This window comes from Andrographis paniculata, unplaced genomic scaffold (assembly GCF_009805555.1).
Source record: "Andrographis paniculata isolate CXL003 unplaced genomic scaffold, ASM980555v1 Contig59END, whole genome shotgun sequence".
Lineage (NCBI taxonomy): Eukaryota > Viridiplantae > Streptophyta > Magnoliopsida > Lamiales > Acanthaceae > Andrographis > Andrographis paniculata.
The window spans coordinates 1,203,207-1,225,464 of NW_026137594.1; the positions used below are offsets into that span (position 1 = coordinate 1,203,207).

The 22,258-nt window shown below is 34.5% G+C and overlaps 4 protein-coding genes across 6 annotated transcripts; 1 reads left to right on the forward strand and 3 right to left on the reverse strand.

The window, feature by feature from the left end:
• Positions 1-5,575: 5,575 nt before the first annotated feature.
• Positions 5,576-8,141, reverse strand: LOC127257876 (peptidyl-prolyl cis-trans isomerase Pin1-like). Its single transcript, XM_051284376.1, has 2 exons — positions 7,700-8,141; positions 5,576-5,956 (listed from the first exon to the last, which is right to left on the reverse strand). The coding sequence occupies exons 1-2, from the start codon at positions 8,079-8,081 to the stop codon at positions 5,832-5,834; spliced, it is 507 nt and encodes a 168-aa protein (XP_051140333.1). The 5' UTR covers positions 8,082-8,141; the 3' UTR covers positions 5,576-5,831.
• A 1,471-nt stretch (positions 8,142-9,612) lies between these two features.
• LOC127257875 (ferredoxin--NADP reductase, leaf isozyme, chloroplastic) lies at positions 9,613-11,921 on the forward strand. Its single transcript, XM_051284375.1, has 9 exons — positions 9,613-9,873; positions 9,988-10,222; positions 10,510-10,643; positions 10,728-10,806; positions 10,927-11,018; positions 11,117-11,194; positions 11,273-11,335; positions 11,421-11,655; positions 11,782-11,921. Exons 1-9 carry the CDS (start codon positions 9,754-9,756, stop codon positions 11,847-11,849), a joined length of 1,104 nt encoding a protein of 367 aa, XP_051140332.1. The 5' UTR covers positions 9,613-9,753; the 3' UTR covers positions 11,850-11,921.
• Positions 11,922-12,256: 335 nt separating this feature from the next.
• LOC127257877 (thiosulfate sulfurtransferase 18) lies at positions 12,257-14,030 on the reverse strand. 2 transcript variants are annotated; one of them, XM_051284377.1, is made up of 6 exons: positions 13,872-14,030; positions 13,670-13,756; positions 13,523-13,596; positions 13,324-13,394; positions 13,193-13,246; positions 12,257-12,598 (listed from the first exon to the last, which is right to left on the reverse strand). In XM_051284377.1, the coding sequence occupies exons 1-6, from the start codon at positions 13,895-13,897 to the stop codon at positions 12,473-12,475; spliced, it is 438 nt and encodes a 145-aa protein (XP_051140334.1). In that variant the 5' UTR covers positions 13,898-14,030; the 3' UTR covers positions 12,257-12,472. The 2 variants fall into 2 exon arrangements, with proteins under 2 accessions (XP_051140334.1, XP_051140335.1); XM_051284378.1 differs by having other exon boundaries at positions 13,670-13,753; positions 13,872-14,024.
• Positions 14,031-17,869: 3,839 nt separating this feature from the next.
• LOC127257874 (MLO-like protein 4) lies at positions 17,870-22,078 on the reverse strand. 2 transcript variants are annotated; one of them, XM_051284373.1, is made up of 15 exons: positions 21,684-22,076; positions 21,558-21,615; positions 21,277-21,479; positions 20,140-20,256; positions 19,977-20,055; positions 19,801-19,895; positions 19,648-19,722; positions 19,438-19,523; positions 19,107-19,156; positions 18,976-19,016; positions 18,686-18,856; positions 18,565-18,600; positions 18,425-18,492; positions 18,293-18,353; positions 17,870-18,200 (listed from the first exon to the last, which is right to left on the reverse strand). In XM_051284373.1, exons 1-15 carry the CDS (start codon positions 21,801-21,803, stop codon positions 17,985-17,987), a joined length of 1,476 nt encoding a protein of 491 aa, XP_051140330.1. In that variant the 5' UTR covers positions 21,804-22,076; the 3' UTR covers positions 17,870-17,984. The 2 variants fall into 2 exon arrangements, with proteins under 2 accessions (XP_051140330.1, XP_051140331.1); XM_051284374.1 differs by lacking the exon at positions 18,565-18,600 and having other exon boundaries at positions 21,684-22,078.
• Between the last annotated feature and the right edge of the window lie 180 nt (positions 22,079-22,258).

Consider the following 22,258-nt stretch of genomic DNA (forward strand, 5'->3'; position numbering starts at 1 on the left):
GTCAGACTGTAACTGTTAGAGTTTGTTATCTATTTATGTGTGTCAGGGTATTATTATTTATTAATTTATTGATTTTTCTGACATGGAAAACTGATTCTGTTCAAGTGTCACACCAGACAATCATCACCCTAGCAATCATGCGGGGAAGACTTTCATCCTTCAACATCATATTAAATCCCATCAATAATTATACATACACACAACATCATATATATATATATATATTTAGAGAGAATAAAAACAGTTTACCTCGAGAGAAAAACCCATCTACTACTCATATATACAAAGAAATTTGTGACCGTGAGATCATGTTCAAACATTCAAATAGGGGCAATTTGAATTAACTGAATTTTGAAAAAAAATAATTGCAATGAAAATTTGGTGAAGAAGAAGAGGTTGTTCCTTCTTTTCCGATTTCTATAATATATAATTTTTTTAAAAGGGAGGTGTGAAAGCCACTTTACCGGTAATAATATAGAGGTATTTTTCACTTAAAGAATTTCAATCATAATATAAAAATATTTTTAATATTAAATATAATGAGATAATTGATCAAAATTATCATTTTAATAATATAAATACTAAACTTGACAAATTTTACCTCAATTTTTTTCTCAAAGTACTTTACATATCTACCTTCTTATTATTATTATTATTATTATTAAGTTACTATTGATTATTTTGGTAATTAGTTAAGCTAAATTTATTTAAATAATGAAAATCCATAAAATTAAATTCAATATAGTAATGAAATTAAAGACGAGTACTTAATACTAATCAAACATTCATTTTATTTCCATTAATACATGTCTAAAACGATAACACATTATAAATAATGATATTTTAAATAACAAATTCTAATAATATATGTAATAATCATTAAATTTCACTACTATTTTATTATTTAAAATAAACTACAAATATATATATATATTTAAATATGACAGAAAAAAATATACATGGTGTGGTTATACGTAAGATTATGGCTTTTGTTTTAGTTTTGAATAGTAAAATTTTGAATTGAAATAATTGTTTGATATAATATAAATATGTACTGATATAATATTTTTAATGTAAAATTAAATTTTAGTCTAATAAAATAAATAACTGATTTGATGTTTTTTTTTTAAAAAAAAAGAAAAATTAAAATAATCGTGGATAAAATCTTACTAAGTAAAGATTTAAAAGACCATGCCCAAATTGCCCAATCACCCGAGCTAGGCCGGCCATGTAGAATGTCCGTTTGAAGAGCATATACAATTTAATACCATGCACAACGATATATATTTAGAGATCTCTTTTTTTCTTTTTTTTTCAAATAGAGACCTTTTTTAAAAATTCTTTTTTTTCAAAATAAAAAAAAAAAAACATAAAATCAATCAATTTACGAAGTCATTTCAATTAACAAGTTTTGCTTAAGCTTACTCCTATTTTTCAATTTTTTATATTATACTAAAAATCAATTTTACAGTCAAAATATTACATTAATAACTATTTATATCACTTCATACCAACTATTTCAATTCAAAATTTTTACTATTCAAATCCCAACTCAAAATTTAATGCTAAAAAATAAACGCACCTAAGTTTCTAAGTCAAGTACACTAAAATTAAAAAATAAATAATAAAAGAAATACATATCGTTTGAAGGCGTTGGCGCCAAGGGCTGAAGTGCAAAGCTTTTCAAAAGAAATAAGGGGCCAAGATGGGAAGTCCAGATAGATAAGGGTCCGAATAGAATATTTTAAATTGTATAAAACCCCAAATTTTGCAATAATAATAATATAGCGTCGTTCGTCGGACCTTTGAAGCGCAATGCAACGAACACTTTGGTGGGTGAAGGATTTGTCGAAAGCAACGTGGTAATCGAATTCTCCATTTGAGGTGACACGTGCACACCTCCGCAGCAGCCAAGCCTGCTATATAAAGCATCGCTCTAGGGTTTTCCATTCGCGTTGTCTCCATTCCCTGCTGCGCCGTTCCGCAGAGAAGCTTCTCGAATCTGAAATTGCCAAGGAGTGCTCGATTGGACGTATGGCGACCGGAGCGGACGGTTCCGACTCATCGAGGAAGCATTCACGGCCGCCTTCTCATCACAGAAGCCGCAAAGTATATTGATTGATTAATTAATATGCGGGCACTTGCTTTCTTAGCTCGATCGTGTTTGTTTCTTTGTTAGGGTTTTCGTTTCTGAGAAGATCTGTGGTTTAATTTTGATTTAGGTTTTTTTTGCTTGAATTTGTGTGCTCTGCGCCTTTGAAGCTTGTCTGATTTGTTGTTATGGAAAATCTACTACTTGGTTTCAAATTTAAATCTAAAGTAAAAAGAAGCTACTAAGAAAGATCTTTTTTTTTTTTTTTTTTTTTTGAAAAAAAGTGATGAAACCATGAGCAATAGAATGGAAATATCTAACTGTTCGGATTAAAATCTCTACCATAGATCTGTTAAATCTCTCTAAATAGTAAAGTTCTAAGTTAATACTAAGACACTTATAAAACCATTGAGAATTCTCTAGATCTAGTGTCCTACATTTTGGGGTGAATTTCACCAGCAACAATTCACTCACTTGATAAACTGAAACTTATAGATGGATGCATGTTTCAATGCCAATGGGGGGGGGGGGGGGGGGGGCAAAGAGTACTTACGTGGCGCGCTTTTTGGAATGTTCGAATTCCAAATATGGGCACTAATAATATGTTTCTCGACATGGTGAGATTTGCTTAAGTCGCGAAGTTATGGTGATTTGGTGCAATCATCTTGGAGTTTTGTGATTATAGAGTTGCCAAGTGTTGAAGAATTAGTCGATTTATTGCAACTTCCGAGTATGAAATATTCGGTGGGGCCCTTGTATTCTTGATTGCACGTGTTACTCGTGAAGCAACATATCGCATTCATTCATCTTTTTGGCGTATCTTAGATTGACTTTCGGTTGAGCCACGTGGTAGGGTGATAGTATCTTCTATAATACAAGTAGATGTTATAGAATCTTTTTTATCGCTAAAATAGTTAAATGAGAATAGCTCATTTATTATGATCGGCGAATCTTGTCTTCCTTTGAGATTATAACACTATATGATAGAACAATAGTCTAAAAAGAAACAAAATAAAATAGTATGACAATAGAGTCCAAGAAAAATCACATTCTAATTGTTGGCATATCTTGGCATGCCTCCCGATTATTGAGCCAAGTGGTAGAATGGCGAGTGCAACTTTTCTTACTAACGTAGTTTGCAGACAATTAGAATTCGACATTACTAAAAAAAATAGTATGAGTTAGTAATCTGAAAATTGATATCTTCTTCATTTCTGATATGTTTTGCCCAAAGTACACTAATTTTATTTGCAATATTCTACTTTGAATTTTTCTCTACTTATGTGGAAAATGGCATTTGCTTTTGTACTTTGGATTGTAAGAGGAATTTCTTTTTGTCAATCCCATTTCAAATGAGGTCTACTTTATAAATCATTGTCTTTGCTTGCATATACCTTTTTCCTACAAAAATAGTTTTTCTCCTTGTAAGACAATGCGGGTGTTACTTGATGTTCAGATTATTGAAATATTTCTCCACATGTAGATGAAGTTAGTCAAATTATAATTTTGTAGCAATTTTTGGTGTTGGATGTGTATTTTTGTTGCTTACCAGAGCTATAGGTATAGGCTGATATTGTTTGTTTACATCTTATGTTTATTACCAGGACACTTATTCATCGAGTTCCATTGCCCGCGCCGGAGCGAGTTCTTCCCAACCACATCTGCCGCGCACAGAGAAGCAGTTCGGTTGGTGGTGTCCGTATAATCCTCCAAAGCCAAATGTAACTCGAGAGGTAATCCCATCCTATCGCTATAGATTCTGAACGGCTATCCGATACCACAACTAAGCTGATCATCGTAAATTTTATTTATTTCAAACAGGTCGAGCAGGATCGCTCCTCCAGAGGTAAACAGACTCTGGAGGAAGCATTTCAGACGCTGAAAAGAGTCGTACCTCAGCTGTTTCATGTACCGATCCCAGATGACGTTTGCGCAGGAGCGGTACCCGAATCGTCAAGCAGGGTCGATCCACAACCTACAGCCTCGACCAGCTTCCCGCCAGGATTTGAACCTCAGGTCAATACTGTCGATCATTCTAGAGACGGATTCCTCCTGAAAAACCTAAAGACGCTGGAACTAATGTACCGGGACTTTGCTGTTGTCGCTGCCTCCTCTGCAATAGCAGCCATAGTGCAACAAAATCCGCAGGTTGATCCCACCAGAATGCTGGACATTCTTGCAACGCCAGATATTGTCAAGGGACTGATTGATGACAGTGTTGCGAGTTTCAACCCTGGAAATGAAACAACAATGCCAGCCGCACCAGAGCCTGCTAGGGCTGATATGCCGGGAAATCAGCGCAGTGAACCGATGAACACAACAATGCCATCGAGCACAAGGTCACCGACAACAAATCAATCTCCTTTCCTGATAGCATATGATGCAGGAAGCAAATCAGGTGGGAGGGATGATGCAAATCCACCATTAAGGCTCGAGTACTCTCCGATCCATCCAGCTTCTGGTGTGGAGCGGGTACCCAACGAGTATATGATGAAAACAGGATCAATCAGTAAGCATGGAAAACCCGATAACATTTCTGTCAATCCTTCCTTCTCAACACCAATCGTGCCAGTAAGATCCCTACCGCTTAACACCTTAAGATCCAATGAGGCAGAGGAAACCTTGAAGATAGGACCAGTTAGCCAGATTGGGAAGCAGAATCCTCTGAGCCAGTCCACCTCCAGAACAAGCATAGAAAGAGCTCTTTCACTGCCGCGCAACCAAGTTTCTAGTCCTCACCCATGGCTCCCGCTGGAGGCTTTCAGAACTGCTGAAGAAATGGCTCCTCCTCCATCTCAGCCCCCGCCACCTCCTCCATCTCAGCCCCCGGCACCTCCTCTTCCCGTGGACTGCCCGCCTACCTTTCTCCGTGGATTGGAGATTGCGCCACCTGTGCCATCACCAGGTATGTTTCATTTTGCTCCTCCTTCCTTTCCTTCTACAATGCCAGTACCCCCCAGGCCAGGCCCAGTGCCTCCATTGCCTCTAATGCCAATGGCATGGCCGAATGATTACGGCTACAGTAGGCCCCCACAACCACAAGGGGGGTATTGGAAGCAAGAAACCTGGGGGCAAGGGGCAGAACAGGGAAATAAAAGAAAACCCACTGAAGTGAATAATGCAACGAAGCATTGCGTGTTCTATAATACCCCAAAGGGTTGCCGGTATGGTTACATATGCCCATACCAACATGGTGCAGGGGAGGCCACTGGCTCTGGGGTCCCATCAGATGAAGCAAAGAAGATGAAGTACAGTGGGTAGATGGGGTGAGGTGTACTGGTGTTATCTTGCTCATAAATTCTAATTTAAGCTTGGAAGAGACTGTAACTTACCTGAATCATTTCCTTTTCGAGTTGGACAGATGTTTTCCCCTAAAGTCTGCATGGAACTGCCTTTATCTTGCTGTTAGCTTATCTGTGAACTAAAACATTACATGTACACAATGAATGTGATGCTGATATCCATAGAATGAAAGCTTTGACAGACATAAGCTACCTTATGTGTATACCCGCATTTGAAACTCTAACAACTTCCTTGAAAAGTAGCATAATGCATGTTAAATTGCAATGCATGAGTCATATAGTGCAACTAGACATTCTCTACTTTTTCACCATAGGAATTTATAGGAAGGTAATAAGATAGGATGGTAATACGATCCATTATGTTACCCTGTCTGGTAATGAAAATACATCAGCATATTCAATATTTTCTGTAATAGGTCCAAGCTTCCAGCAGGCAATTAGGCAGTTCTCAGAATGATATGAACTCCGCTGTCGGTGTCCACTATGTCGCTTATGTCCCCAACTTGTAGTGCAAATGTTGTCTCTTCAAAAGGCTTCTGCATCTGACCTTTCCCAAATGGACCTGCACCATTAGAGATACACATTCAGTTCCCTAAATTCATAGCTGCATCATCCTAATTTAATTCAGTTTTGTCTCCTCCATGAAATACTTGTAGGAGATCCCTTCAACTTTGATGCACTTAATTCATGCTATTTCGAACTATCAGTCACTATAAGAGTTTTTATTCCATTAATGCATTGAAATTCACTTATATTTCCGGCAAATTGTTTCTCACTCAAATAGTAGGGAAGTAAACCAAGAGAAAAGATCAACCCAAGAGAGCAATAAAATTAGTAATGGCCCATCAGTTCCAGATTAAAGCAACCAAAACAAATAAACATAACTGTCAGCTTGATTTTGGGCCCTTTTGAAATACAATGATGATGGGAAGTTAACAATGTTGAAACTAGAGTTTAGAGAGGCATGAAAAAAATAGAGTCTGCACAGCATGCATACTTTTGTAGACCAAGAAATTCTAGTAGAGAAAAGGGTTACCAAACCATAACTTAAATCACTCCATATAGCACTGAAATCATGCCATATATAATTAAATTTACCATAGAACTAACTTCCATTGTAAAAGGCCTGGATTTAGGATATGAAAGCATATTGAGCGGTAGGATAGTACTTTTGCTGGTGTGAAGTGGCCGACCTTCCTTTGACTCCAAATATCAAATAACTATGTGGTTATTAATACACTAATCATATATAATGGGGTTGGTAAATAATACTGAGGAAATTGTTTATCTACCACACACTTAGTATTGCAGTTTCCAATGGCCTACCAATCAAGATCCATCCACTTACTGGCTCAATTAACATTGCGAAGTCTACTCATTGTACATATATTTGAACAATCACCATAAATTTGCACAGGTGGTAGCTACATAATATCCCAACTGAATGACCACCAAGAATTTATCGAGGGCATGGGCATACATAACCATAAACATTGATGGAACACAAAGGCACACGTTGTTGTCCATATACATGTGCTAATAGTTCATTAAGAACAAGCATGAGAGATTTCAAGATTTTATTTTATTTTTTTTGGAGCGACCAAAAAAATCTAATCAAGACACATAAGTAACTATGTGAGTCTCAACTATAGATGCAGCATTTTTATTTTTTTCAATGGGCCTAAATAGTTAATCTAGGAATTATTACAACAATTAAAAAGAAATGCTTACAGGCTATTCAGCTTCATAGCTGTGGATAATTGATTTACTAAGCCCAGTTCCTTATAAAAAAGAAATGCAAATAAGTCTGCCTTGTTTACTTGCACACTTGTGATTTAGCAGCATAGGCAGGCAGGACTAATAAGTAGTAACTCTTATCCATATGGGAATTCCATTACACAATTTTGAGAGCTAAAACGCTCTACTCGCCACATTTTCTTGGATAACCTTTTTTGATTTATTGACAATAGTATAAAATCAAGAAACTAGAAAGTGCAAATCATTATTCTTGACCTAATTAGCTTCACTCTTTTATATACCACAAACCTAACAAAATAGCATTAGGTCAGTCGACTAATTCTTGAGGCAGGAATAATTGAAGATACAAGATAAATTTGAGAAGCACTGTATTCATATTGGTTTTTACCAACTATAATATCAATCACAACGAGGCTATTTCATCAGCCATCGAAAATCATTCAAACAGCACCATCACCACAAAGAATCTCACGCAATAGTGAAGGAAATCCGCGGGATTAGGTCATGTGAAGCGAGATGCTAATTAATCTAGGATACCAAAACTGACCAAGATCTCCGCCACGCTTGGCGGAGCTGCAGTGAGAGTGCTGCCTGGCGAGTTCCTGGAAGGTGGCGTCGCCGGAGACGATTTGCGCGCGGAGCCCCTCTAGCTGAGCGACGGCTTCCTCGCGGGTGGTGGCGGAGATGAGGTGGCCCTCGGGATCCTTCCAGGACGACTTACGGCGAGAGCCTTGGTGCTTAATCAAAATGTGCGAAGCCCTAACCTTCTCGGACGAGGGCGTCTTGGTCCTCTTACTACTTCCATGCTTGTGCTTGTCGTGGTGGTTGTGGTGATGGTGGTGGTCGGCTGACGTCTTCCGCTTCCGATCGGAGTCAATTTTCTCCGATCGGGGGGTTTCCACTGGTTCGTCGGAGCAACGGCGGTTCATATAGACGCGCAAAGCAGAATCTGAGTTGTGATGGGTCGAGAGGCAGACTTCGCTACTCAGTTTTACTACTGGGTATTTATCTTGATCTTGAACCCTTACTATTTGGTGTAAAAGTTCATATTTACCCTTCTACCATAAAATGGGTCGGGTCTAACGGACCGAAATACAATCCGAATCCATATTATTAAACCCGACATTTGAATCAGACCCGAATTCGACTCAGTGGACCCAACAAACTTTAAATATTTTTATAATTTTTAAAAAATTATTTTAAAATTTAACTTATTTAAAATTTAACTTACTTGACGTATAAAATTTTATGTATTTACTAGAATAAATAAATAAATAAAACTAAAATATATTTTGAATATAATTATATTATTAAAATTTACTCTTTTTTTTTTTTAATATTATTGATATATTATTAAGATATAAAGAAAATCCAATTTAGATTTGAGTTTGGACAAAGTCCACCCTTAAACTCTAAATTCGATCCGAATCCAATTAGGTTATATAATACCTTATATCCGAATAATTAGACCTAAGTCAAGTCTACAAGGTTCCATTGTCATACGTAAATATTTTCTCGTTGTGGACATTTATTCCATATTTTAAGATAGAAATTAATAAAATATTAATATTTTAATATAAACAGAAAATAGATAAAAAATAATAATAATAAAAAAAATTGAAGTATTATTAAAACTTTATCAATCAATTAATAAAAAAAACCAATAAGACAAATAAAAATAATTATTATTTTTTATTAAAATAGTAATAATAAAATTAAAAGTAAAGAATTATTTTTACTATTAAATGAATTATTTGAGGTAACTATCTTGAATCGAAAAAGTAATTTGTTTGTATTCCTTTCAGTTTTGTGAAAAATAAAGTTTCCTTTTCAGATTATACAAAAATATCTTATTTTGGGAATAATATCTCACTTACAAATTACTATTTAACTAAAAAAAAATTAGTATTTAAATAAATAAAAAATCAAAATAAAAGAGCACAGCCTGACCAATTTTGTTATGGTCGGAAAAAAACAAAAAGATTTATGGCACACGACCTGTTGTATTTTATTTATTTCTAAAATAAAAATAGATAAAATATCTTATATTTTATTTATTGGATCAAACATGTTTATGTTGAATTACATTATACACAAAATATAAATATTTGATTGTAATGTATATTAATTATGCACATTTTATATAAATAAAAAGAATATTTTAAATATTGTAAAAAATAACCTGACCATATGGAGACAGTAATAGTCATGCTTTAAACCTGTGTATGCATTTAAACTATATATATATATAAAAATTTCATAAAAATTGTTCGAGATTATTTTAAATTTTAAAAACATAATTCGCCTAATCTAACTTATGAGTAATTTATCTATATATATATATATATATATTGGAATGGTACAGTAGAGGCCAATCATAAAAATATCCCAATAACAACAGTCTCTTTCCCACAAATATGTAATAAAATACAAAGTGTGCTGTGTTCAGAGATTGGGCAATTGAAATTTGTTATCCTCACAAGTGCCACTCACTCACTGCATTGGTCTTCCCTTCCCTTTCCATCTCCTCCACCCAATCCTCAATCTCCAATCCTCATATTTACTTCCATCACTCTCCCTCCCTCCCTATTCACACCAACAATGGCTGCTGCTGCCGCTGCTGTAACCGCTGCTGCTGTCTCTCTCCCTGCCACCAACTCCTCTTCCCTTCCGGCCAGAACCTCCATTGTTTCTCCACACACAAGAATCCAATTCACCAAGGTATGATATCAATGATGCTATATATTAAATCACTCTCTGTTTCAAATTAGGGTTTGGAACGATGAGAATTTGAAGAATTTGGGCAATAATTCGTCATGTACTCTCTGGCTGCAGGTGCCGCTGTTCCGCCGATGCGCCGCCGCGAAAGTAGCGCCAATCAGGGCGCAGGTAACCACAGAGGCGGAGGCGCCGGCCAAAGTTGAAAAGGTTTCGAAGAAGCAAGAAGAAGGATTAATTGTGAACAAATTTAAGCCTAAGGAGCCGTACATCGGTAGGTGCCTTCTCAACACCAAGATCACCGGCGACGACGCTCCCGGCGAAACATGGCACATGGTCTTCACAACTGAGGGTATGTCTCTCTATCTCTCTGTATGTATGTATTTCTCTGCCATTAAACCACACCTTGCCTCAATCCAGCCATTATCTACTTTCTTCATTCACTCCATTTTCAATTTTGTAACTAAACTAAACTAGTCTAGATTAGATTAGATTAGATTGTTCACTTATATCATCAGATCTTAGCTACAGCTTCAATATAAAACTGATTATTGTGATGAGCAGAGGAAGTGACGTATGAAGTAGCTTTGTTACTTTCTGTGCTAAGAATTAATCGATCTGTTGATTATGTTGGTGTAGGGGAGATTCCCTACAGAGAAGGCCAATCCATTGGAGTGATTGCCGATGGCGTCGACAAGAGTGGGAAGCCTCACAAGCTCAGGCTCTATTCGATTGCCAGCAGTGCCATTGGCGATTTTGGAGACTCCAAGACTGTAGGCCTTTTGAATACAAACAATGTTATGTTTGATCTTCTTAAGCTAAGCTATAGTTTTGAGATATCCTCCATTTTTGTTTAGGTATCGTTGTGTGTGAAAAGGCTCATCTACACAAACGATCAAGGGGAGGTAGTTAAGGGAGTTTGCTCAAACTTCCTTTGTAAGTATAAAATCGATGTTTTCGTATTGCAACCATTGAAATGGTTTACGGGGGATTTTCCTATGAGGAGATGATGATTTAGTCGACGTGGTGAATAAATTTGACATTGTATGAATACAGGCGACTTGAAACCAGGCGCAGAAGTGAAAATAACCGGACCGATAGGGAAAGAGATGCTCATGCCGAAAGATGAGAAGGCTACGGTTGTAATGGTATGTTGTGCCCAAATCGGGCTATTCAATGTCGAACAAATTTTTTGTTTTTTTTATTTGAACACAAAATTGAAATGAAAGGTGTTTGTGATGCTCAGCTTGCCACCGGAACTGGGATTGCACCTTTCCGCGGATTCTTGTGGAAAATGTTCTTCGAAAAACATGAGGATTACAAGGTACCAAACATAGGTAGATCGAATTTCATTGATTCTTGGTCGCTAATTTCAATCAGTTGTTGTTTTGTATGGCGACAGTTCAATGGTTTAGCGTGGCTGTTCTTGGGTGTCCCGACGAGCAGCTCGTTGCTCTACAAAGAGGTGACGAAATATATATATCTATATATATAAGTTGGATACATTCGAATGAATAATAACACAAACAAGAATAATCTTCTGTTGGCAGGAGTTTGAGAAAATGAAGGAGAAAAACCCGGACAATTTCCGGCTAGACTTTGCGGTGAGCAGAGAACAGACGAATGCCAAAGGGGAGAAGATGTACATCCAAACTCGGATGGCGGAATACGCAGAGGAGTTGTGGGAGCTGCTGAAGAAGGACAACACGTTCGTGTACATGTGCGGGCTGAAGGGGATGGAGCAGGGTATCGACGACATTATGGTCTCCCTCGCCGCCAAAGATGGTAAGTCACGACATCAAATTATGTTATATTCGACGAGTAGCGGCCGCGGATTTCTTAAATTATTAAATATTGTTGAATTTTGATTGTTGGTTATAGTTAGTTAGTTTGTGTTTGTTTGGATTTCAGGGATCGACTGGCTGGAATACAAGAGGCAGTTGAAAAAGGCAGAGCAATGGAATGTGGAAGTGTACTGAGGCGAGCTAATCTGTTGCTTTTTGTACAAAATATTATTATTATTATTATTATTATTATTATTATTATTATTAGCTGCTTCCATTTTCTGATATATATAATATATATATATATATATTTGTTTGATTCTCTGGATGATAAAAGATCTGAGGGGATTGTGGTATAAAAAAACAAAAAAAGGTTATTTTGAAACCAAATATTGAGAGTTTTTCTTACCTGATCTGACTTCTGAATATTTTTTTGTTGAATATGATATTATTGTTACCAATATTTTGTTTAGGGTTTTGGATTTTGAGTTGAGATTTGAATAATAAAAATTTTGAATTTGAATAGTTGTACGATGTGATATAAATAAGTGTTGATGTGATGTTTTGGATGTAACATTGATTTTTAATATAATATAAAAAAATAAAAAATAAGTATTTGATTTGATATTTTTGTGAAAAAAATGGGATAAATAATGTAAATATAATTCAATCCCCAAACAAACACGCCCTAAGGAAACAAAACATTCCTTATTACATTATAAAATATCCGCGCGGAGCACGGGTCATAGTGTGTATATATATATATATATATAATATAATTGAAGACAAATTAATTGAGTAATTGAAGAGGGAGGGAGTTAAAGTGAACCCATTGGATTTGGATGGTGTGAATTTGGTGGTGGCTTATCAATAATCTTTATAGGCAATCCATTGGCAACCCACTCAATGTATCCTCCTCCCATGTTACACACGTGCTTGAATTCCTGTAATAATAATAATGATAATAATAATTTTATATCAAATATAAAATATTATATCGATAATAATTTAATAATGAAATAGCACTAATTCATTCATGTATAATCATTGAATCAAGCTACATTTTTTATACACAACTTATAATTATAAAATATTGGATGTCTGTTTGCTTTCAAAATTTATCATTCTCGGTACATACAATTTTCAACAAAGATATATCATTTATTCTTATTATATATTTTAAAACAAAAGAAAAAGAAATATTATAATAACATTTTATAGTTAAATTCTAAATATTAAAGGAACCCAATCTTTATTATTATTTTTTTATTTTAATTTTCTAAATGATTGTTGTTGATGTGATTTTTCTTAAATAAAAAATATGTTTTGATTATTATGTTATTAATAATATTTTTTAATTGAAGAGAGTTTGTTTGGTTATAATTCTAAATTGATTTGAAATAAAATATGAATTTAAAATTTTGTTTAAATAATATTTTAATATAATATGTTGTAAGAAAATATAATATATTTTTATTGAATTTAAATTAAAATCACAATCAAATAGATAGAAAAAATATTTAAAGCGACGAACTCACCGCTTGAAGAAGATCAGTAGTTGCATAGACGGATCTGACACCACTTTGGCATCCCTAAATAAGATTTCATATACGTAAAATAAATAAATAAAAATTTAAATTAAATATTTTAACAATATACTATTAATTACCACAACAAGTTTATCCTCTCTTCCACATACTGCCAACACTTGATCCATGAATTTGGGGTTCTTCACCCTGCCTGAAATCAACAATCAATAATTACAAAAACATAATTAATAAAACAGATCGAAATGAATATTTTTTATTAATAATAATAATAATAATAATATCATCTGAATATATATATATATATAACCAATCAATTACCTTGTGGAGTTTTAAACATATAAGGGATGTTAATGGCACTCTCGAAGTGACCATTCTCGAATTCTTCCTCAGTCCTAATAATTCACAAATAATAATAATAATAATAATAATAATAAAAGTATTAATTAATTAATCAATTTTACAGACCTAACGTCAAGACATCTGTGGCCCTGATTGATCAGATTCCGAGCCTCCTTCACATCAACGGTGGCGATCACTGCTGCTCCTGAACTACTGCAGAGACACACACATATATATATATAGCAAATTAAAACAAACAAACAGCAGCTGGAATTAAACCCTAGTTAATTAAAATTGGATATGTACCAAATTAAGATGTAATTAGTACCTTTTCTTGTCTGAATCCGAATCCATACGATATGAAATGAAATAGGGTTTTCGATCTTCTTGGCAGTGGTATTTAAAGAACGAATATATATCATATGGAGTTTGGTTTTGGGGGTGGAGACAAAGTGGGAATGGCTTATTTATTAAATTAGTAAGTAGTGCACATATATATATATATATAATGGAAAATTAAATAATGTTGTGAGTGATGGGTTTATATATATATATATACATATATATTATGTTACGTGAATAATTGCAAGACGACAGTACATCAATTTGGCTGTTAATGGCTTCCGTGTTGGACTTATATATATATATATAAATATCTTCGGTTAGATAGATGCTAATTTAAGATTTATCACTATACTTATATAATTATGAACATATGAAAAATACATCTACCTATACATATGAATCAAATAATTCTTTCACCAAAAACAATTTTGCAACAACTTTAATTATCTTATCTCTGAACTAAATATTTCAAATTTAGAAGGAAAAAAAAAAAAAAAAATCCTCTATAAGTTAATTCTTCCAACACAATGAAGAACAATTTCTTGAAATTCAATCTATTGGGGATGAAAAATACACATATAAATTTCAATCAGATTGTTTATATTTTTGTATTCTTCATATTGAAAAAATTGTGTAACTTTTTGTTCATGAATTTGTTTATATATATTTGAATATATATATATACATATATGAACATTTCAATCAGTTTCTAGTTGAATTTTAATTGTTCATGCCAATAAACTTCACTTATGGAAGATGACGACGACGACGATAACATTGAGTTATTTACTCAAAATCAAGAATATATATTCTCTAAAGATCAAATTTATTTTCTTTGTTCTTTTTAACATTTATCTATTATCATCTGTTCAACGTTTATTTACAAAAAATATCATTATATTTATTACATTTTCTCTTCAATTTATTCAATTTCTTACTAAAATTTCAAAATTAGTTAGTCGCATTAAATATTCTATAATTTTAGCGACGAAGGGACATATATCATGTTATCAATAATATTTTGTAGGGTATTTCGTAGCCGTTGCGAGTTCCCACGTCATAAAAAAAAATAAAACTTTCTTTCTCCCTTAACAAACTATCTATTTTTTTTTATTTTGATTCGTATTATAACGAAGTATTCATTTTCTTTTTTTTTTTTTTTAGCAAATATACTATTTACTAAATGTCATTATTTTTATATTAAGTTATTTTAGTTATTTTTACTTTATTTTATTCCTAATGCATTCCAATATAATATTAATATTTCTAAAGCTCGTGCAATTGAGTAATAATAATACTCCCTCCGTCCCATGTAATATGGGTGTATTACCGTAGATACGGGAATTTAGGTAAAGTATAATTAGTAAGTAATTAAGAAGTGTATTAGTAAAAATAATTATTATTTAATAAAAATAATTATAAATTAAGATTAAGATAGGTAAATAGTTTAATTAAAATTAAGAAAATTATAAAATTTAAAATTTAAAATGCCATTAAAGTACATAATTATATTTCCAAAAATAGAAAGGACAAGTTACGTAATGAAAATAGAAAATATGAATAAATTATGTAGGACGGAAGGAGTAATATTTTAAATCTCCGATAAAAAAAATAATAATAAAATTTCTAATCCATTAATATTCTTTATCGATTGATTTTGAAAACCCTTGTTCAAGAACAAGAACGTCATCAACCTACAGAAAAAATGAAACCAAGAAGAACAGAAACCATCCAAGAGAGATTTATTCAGCCAATTATTACATTCTCGATCGGCCGTTACGTTACGCCGTATTTTTCCAACCGGCCGGCCGTCCATTACCGGCTTGCCTTCCAACCGAACTGATGTAAGTACAGATCATCCCACGTCGGAAAATTTTTGCCACAATGATTACATCTCCCACCACCGGAAGGGACTCCAACCCGCCCATTTCGGAACTCGCCGGCGTTACTCGCCGGTAGGTTTCCGGCGCTCGATGCCAGAGTATTAATCCCCAAATTAATTAGCCCTAATCCCGACGGTTGCAAGATTTGCTCCGGCGACGAATATGGATCATTAAAGGCGGCAACTGTCACGTAAGACGACTCGTCAATCCGACGTCGTTTCTCCAATGGTCCGGCGGGGTTCATATTGGAAGCGGACCTTTTAAGCGATCCTTCTCCGGCTGACTTGTGGAAGCATCGGAGAGGCTGATCGGAGAGTTCCTTCTGTACAGGGTTTAGGTTTTGGATCGTCGATATTTGGTTGGGATTAATCTGCAAATTTGCGACGTCCGGCGAGTATTGCTGGGTGAGGCAGAAATGGAAGTTTGTCGAAAATGGCGGACGAGGCGGGAAGAAGATAAGAGGGGAATGGGGCGGGTAGGGGAGAAAGTTGAATTTGGGGACAGGGAGAGGGTTTGGAAGATGGTATTGGTTGAGGGGGTGGATAGGTATGGGCAGGAGAAAGGGTGGATTGGATTCTCCATTGTTGGATCTTGAACCAGCTGCAGAAGGTTGTTGATGATCTCCATTGTTGGAATTGGAAGCTGCAGAAGGTAGTTCTTGATCTCTCATTTTTGGAACGACGATGATGAAGAGAGTTGAAAAATCAAGAACTGATGGAGAAATGGGATTGATTTGGGTCGATGCTGTGGATTGAGAGCTTAATATATCACGATTCCAAATATATACTCTCCCTCCCACACTAAATCTCCAATTTTATTATTATTATTTTTTTATCTGTGTGGTTTCAGAAATATAATTATAAGTGTAATTTCCAATAATATACTTTATTACATGTTAAATTTTATAATTTATAATTTTTTTAATTTTAATTAAATTATTTATTTATTTTAATTTATAATTATTTTTATTATATAATTATTCTAGAATAACGTAGACATTTTTTTTTGAAACTCATAGATATTTCTACCCACGTTTTCGGCTATAGTGCGCGAGCCCCTTGTTCTGTACGGCTGATTGATGACATATGTTTTGGTGCATGTATGCATAATTCTTCCATTCCATGCTGTATGGTATATCCGTATGGTATATCCTGGACAGTTAGTTAGGTGTCTGGTTACATTCTTGGAATTTATCCGGAATTAAACCCTAAGTCCAATATCTTTTGTGTTGAAATAATTAAGATAAGAAAATAAAGAAAAATAAATCTTATTCAAATCTACAAATTAACAGAGGTTTGTGTTCTTCAAGTAAGTGACGCAACATCTCTTGAGAAAGCCGTTAGAGTTTCTGTAGTTATTCTCATAATAAGATATGAAAAGTAACGAATCGTCTAAACTAGTTTAAATCACCAGTTCACCACCCTAATTTACATCATTTATTATTAATTGGTCTCACTATCCAGTTAATAAGTTACTGAGTTTTTACACCTAAGAGATCCGCAATTACTAGATGCATTTAAACATGAATCATTCAATATAAATTTAATCGAAAATTAAATTTTTAATCCAATATACATTATAGTATCATAGTAAACCTTGAGAGTGGTAATGAATGAAGTAGACAAATGGGGCACTGCTAGGTGAAGAATATGTCTTTGACACTTCACAGAAGAGTTAGTCTTATAAAAGAATTTTGAGAAAATAAAATATATATATATATATATCTTCTGAAAAAATTATATATTTGACGTAAAATTTTATTTTTTATATTAATAATACGACTTTTTCTCCTCTCTGTGACTCTTTCTCCTCACACAGAGAGAATATATATTATTTATTTAATATTTTAAATTAAAAAGATAAAATTTTAATACTCTCTTCTTTCCGGTGCAAGATTATCATTTACTTTTTATACGTAGATTTTTTAATATTAGTATTATAATGAGTTATAGTAAAAAAGATGAAAATATTCCTCCAGTATTGTGTAATATAAAAGTAATGACATTTGTGTAATATATATTGTAAGTTGGAAGGGTATTTATAATATTAGTAGACAGTTGAATTACTAAATTAGAAAATGTTTTGGGACAAACGAAAATGAAAAATAATAAGCTTTGAATAAGACGAAAAGAGCATAATATCTACTAGCTAGAGAAAAAAAATTGTGTTATGAGTGGTGTGGAAGCAATTTTGGAAAGACAAGAAAAGAAAGATTATTTCTCATGATCCTCTTCCCCCTCATTTGAGATGATGATGGGCTCTAACTCTAACCCTAAGTCTCTAAGTTGGATATTGTTGCCGGTGCTGTTTCCGTTAGCAGCAGCAGGAATGGCGTGATGTGTTGTAGTGTTATTGACCTTCCTCCGCCACCCATGGAGTGATCTCCTCACGTTTTCTGATACTATCGTTTTCTTGAACTTGGAACCCATCTGCAAATATATATATATCATCATCGACCATTCATCATCCCATCCTGATCTTTAATTAATTAATTAATTAATTGGTTTTGGAGTTTGCTTACTTGTGCGATTATGACATAGAGCGGGAAGGTGACGAAGCTGCACCAGAATTGGGACACAACCCTACACAACGCTAATTAATTAATTAATGAAACAAAAGATGTAATGAATCGAGTGTTTTGTTTGTTACTGACCCGAACATGAGGCGAATTATGAGGAACGTACGGTCTCCATTGTAGCACGAAACTCCCCTGATTTCCCACTGCAAATCCATTTCTTCATTCAAATATTTAATCGTATATATAACAATCCATCAAGAAATTGAATTTCTTACCAGCGACCACAAATATATCGACATCTCAAACGCATTCTACAACACATAAATATCAATTAGAATTTATGTATGTATGTATGTATCTATATCTATATCTATATACATATATATATATATATACCTGGAAAGATACAAACTGTATGAGTCGGAGAATGAGGGTGGGATTCCCAAACCAGAAGAGCTCATCCCTTAGATTGAACTGCTGAAATCCTGTCCATCCACTCGAATCTACGATTTCAACGGCCAGCTTCACAACGATCCGATGCAGTTTCGTTCCCACCAGGAGAATCAACTTAATTTATACATATACATACATACATATACAACAATTAATTACTTCAAATTAATATCCATCTCAACGCTAGCTAGCTGCAGGCTAATAATATTAAATGTAATCGAATGAATACTAACGATGACCGGCAGGAACGATATCCACAAGTATATGTTTGTTCCTGAATCCCAAAAACATTACATCTTAGGACAAGAACACACATATAATTATATATATATATACACGTTGTAATAGAATCGCTGTTTCTTACCATGGAAGCCGAGAACAATGCAGACAATCGCAAAAATCCAAAGAGGTATGCTGCAAAATAAGGGACAACTCACATGTGATTTGAAAAATCAGCTACATTTTCAGCAGATTTAAAAAAATATTGCACAAAAATCCCTTTTTAGAGACTATTTCAAAACACTAGGAAGTGTCGTGTAATTTCTAAATCACGAGGGAGGGAGTATAGTGCTAATTTTTCAAATTACAAGTGAATTAATTATATGTAACTGTAATTTAGTGTAATGCACCTAACATCCACAATAGCATCGAATTCGCATTAAATTTTTTAGTAAGAAACGATTGTTTTAAATTACCTAATGCCAACAATGTCGCAAAACTCTTCCTCCATGCTCCGAAGCATGTAGTTATGAAAGTCGTAGGTAAAAGGAAGTTGATGAGTCTGCGATTTCGTCGCAAGTTTTGCCATCATTAAAACACGACATGGTTTACCGTCTAACAATGTAATAAAGCATTGGTGCACTGTCATGTAATGGCTTAGGACATTGTAAGAAAGGGAAAGTTACAGTAATAAAGCCGAGTCGAAGAGCCATGTAGTCTGCTTGGTTAATCGAACTCCAAAACTGGCGGCTGAAACAGAGCTGCATATGACTATGAAAGTAGTGTAAGAAGCAAAAACATATCAAACCAAAATTAAAAAATTGAAATTTGTCGCGAACCAGCCAAACAAGAACTCTGTGTCGACTCCACGGGTGAGAAGTCTGATGCGAGATGAAAGTCGACAGGCGCCTCATTCTTACGCCATCTCTGCAATCTGCATCCATTAATCCGAGGAGACTAACTTCAGACATGTTACAGAAAGAAATGTAGGATTATGATTTACGCGATTGATCACCCGAGGAAGTGTCCATTGTTAGAAGGCCGCGAAAGGCCATTGTCTTGGCATGATTCTCCCATGTTCGCCAGCTGTATATCTGCATTTTAGGACAGCAGCAAATTTGAAGTAAGTCGAGGCGAGGCGGAGTGTAAGGACGAGCCCTCGAAGGTAAAATGCTGACCTTGATCATAGCTAGCGCGACGGCTAAAAAGCTGTAGGAGACATGGGTAACACCTAGAACGAACAAAAAACGGTGTAGTTGCTCGAGGCTCTCGTACGAGACAAACGGTTGGCGATCCTGTAAGAAGATATGTAGATTGATGCTGCTAATGAAATCCATTCGTGTCAAACTAAATTTTGAATTTTCGAACTTGATCAAGTTTATGCATATATGTCACACTAAATGTTTTCAAACTTGACGAAGGATGTCTTCCTAAAGCTTATTTATGTTAAATGATCATCTCAGCTTAAGTATAAAGGAATACATATAATTAATTATGGGTGCGAAGTGCTGATCCAATCAAATTATGATAGTGCTGATTTGATGAAGTCAATATATAAGTAAAGGCTTACATCATATATATTTGCATAATAATATACTTCATCTGTCTCATAATAAATTATCCATTTTTCCATTTTAATCCATCTCGTAACAAAGTATTCATTTCCTATTTTAGTAACTGTATTATCTATCTAACATTACAAATACCCTTACAATTTACAATATATTACACAGTCATTACTGTTATTTTAGTCATTTCTACTTTATTCCTATTATATCTCAGTATAATACTAATATTTCTAAAACAACGTGTAAAAAAACAAATGAATATTGTGTCATAAAATATCTGAATTATGACATGTCATAAATATATTATGATAGTATATAATATATGCTGATTGTTTTATATAATATGTTGATTTGATTGAGTCAGCATCAGATTTGCAACCATTAATTATTATATAGTTAATCTATACGGCTTTTACAATGATTAATGGACAGTGGCTTCTAACTTTGATATCATGTTAAATGAGTTATGACTCTCGCCTAAAAGTTATGACAATTAATATCAAATGAGATGAGAAGAATTAATAGCAAATAAGCAACCCCCTTTTATCGAAGAATTTCAAGACTCGGCTCGAGTAGCTAGCAAATACTTGTTAAGAAACTCATCTAACACGATCATCGAACAAAGTTGGAGCTCAAAATTGGGGTAATAGAAACATTAAAGAAAGACAAAGTTGAGAACTTAAAATCAACATCAAAATACAATCGAGGAAGATCAATTGACTAATTAATTAGGAGAGACTACCTCACCTCAGGGCAAAAATCCTTGTGCAAATTGTCCAACAAAACTCGACCAATGGAATGATTCAATAGATGCAGCTGATGATGATGATTGTTCATAGCAGCACAAGGGTAGAACCGACTGCTCATTGCCGACGACTTGACGCAGATTTTGGCCACAAAGATGATCCAATGCCCCATCAGCAATGACAAAACTCCGAACACCATCACCTCTGCACATTTATTCGATTTAATTTAATTTAATCATAAATAAGACTAAGACTGCAAATTAAAGTTATTGGTATGACGACCTTCCTTGATCTTGACGAGTGCAGCCAGCAGGTGCTTCCTCTTGGTCCTATCCAGCCACTGATAAAACACAACACCATTAATTCAATTCATTAAATATACGATGAATGATGAAAAGGTTGGCTTGCCTTGCCAAATTTGGTGAGAGCTGAATGGATGCAGAAGCCGAGGGAAACCATTACAGTGACGACGGTAGCAACTGCCCATGTTGGGGTTTCTGCCAAAGATCGACGTCCCACCTCCATCATCAAACTTGCTTACTTTGCTAGATAGCTTCAGTACTTGTGTAGAAGAAAGATACAGACAGACAGACAGACAGACAGGTTAATAATATTGAAGAAATTTAAACGGGGGGCGGCTGCTTGCTACTCAGTCAGTCATTAATGGCGGGACGAATCGATCCATCCATCCATCCATAATTGAATTGCTAAGAGGGTTTTGTCTAGTCTAGTCTAGTAGCTTTATTAATTAAGTATTGTTGAAAACTGGATGGAAGAGGAGGAGATGATCTAGTGGAGGGCATGGCCATGGGGGGTGGGTGATACATATACATATACAGATATATGCATGTGTGTGCAGCAGCAACGAGCAGGCATGAGGTCCCATTGCATTTATGTATTTTCTGTTGGTGTAGTAATTGGGTCTCATTCAGTGATAGTAAGAGCAGCCCTGCAGCCTGTTTAATTTAGTGTTTCTTGCACAC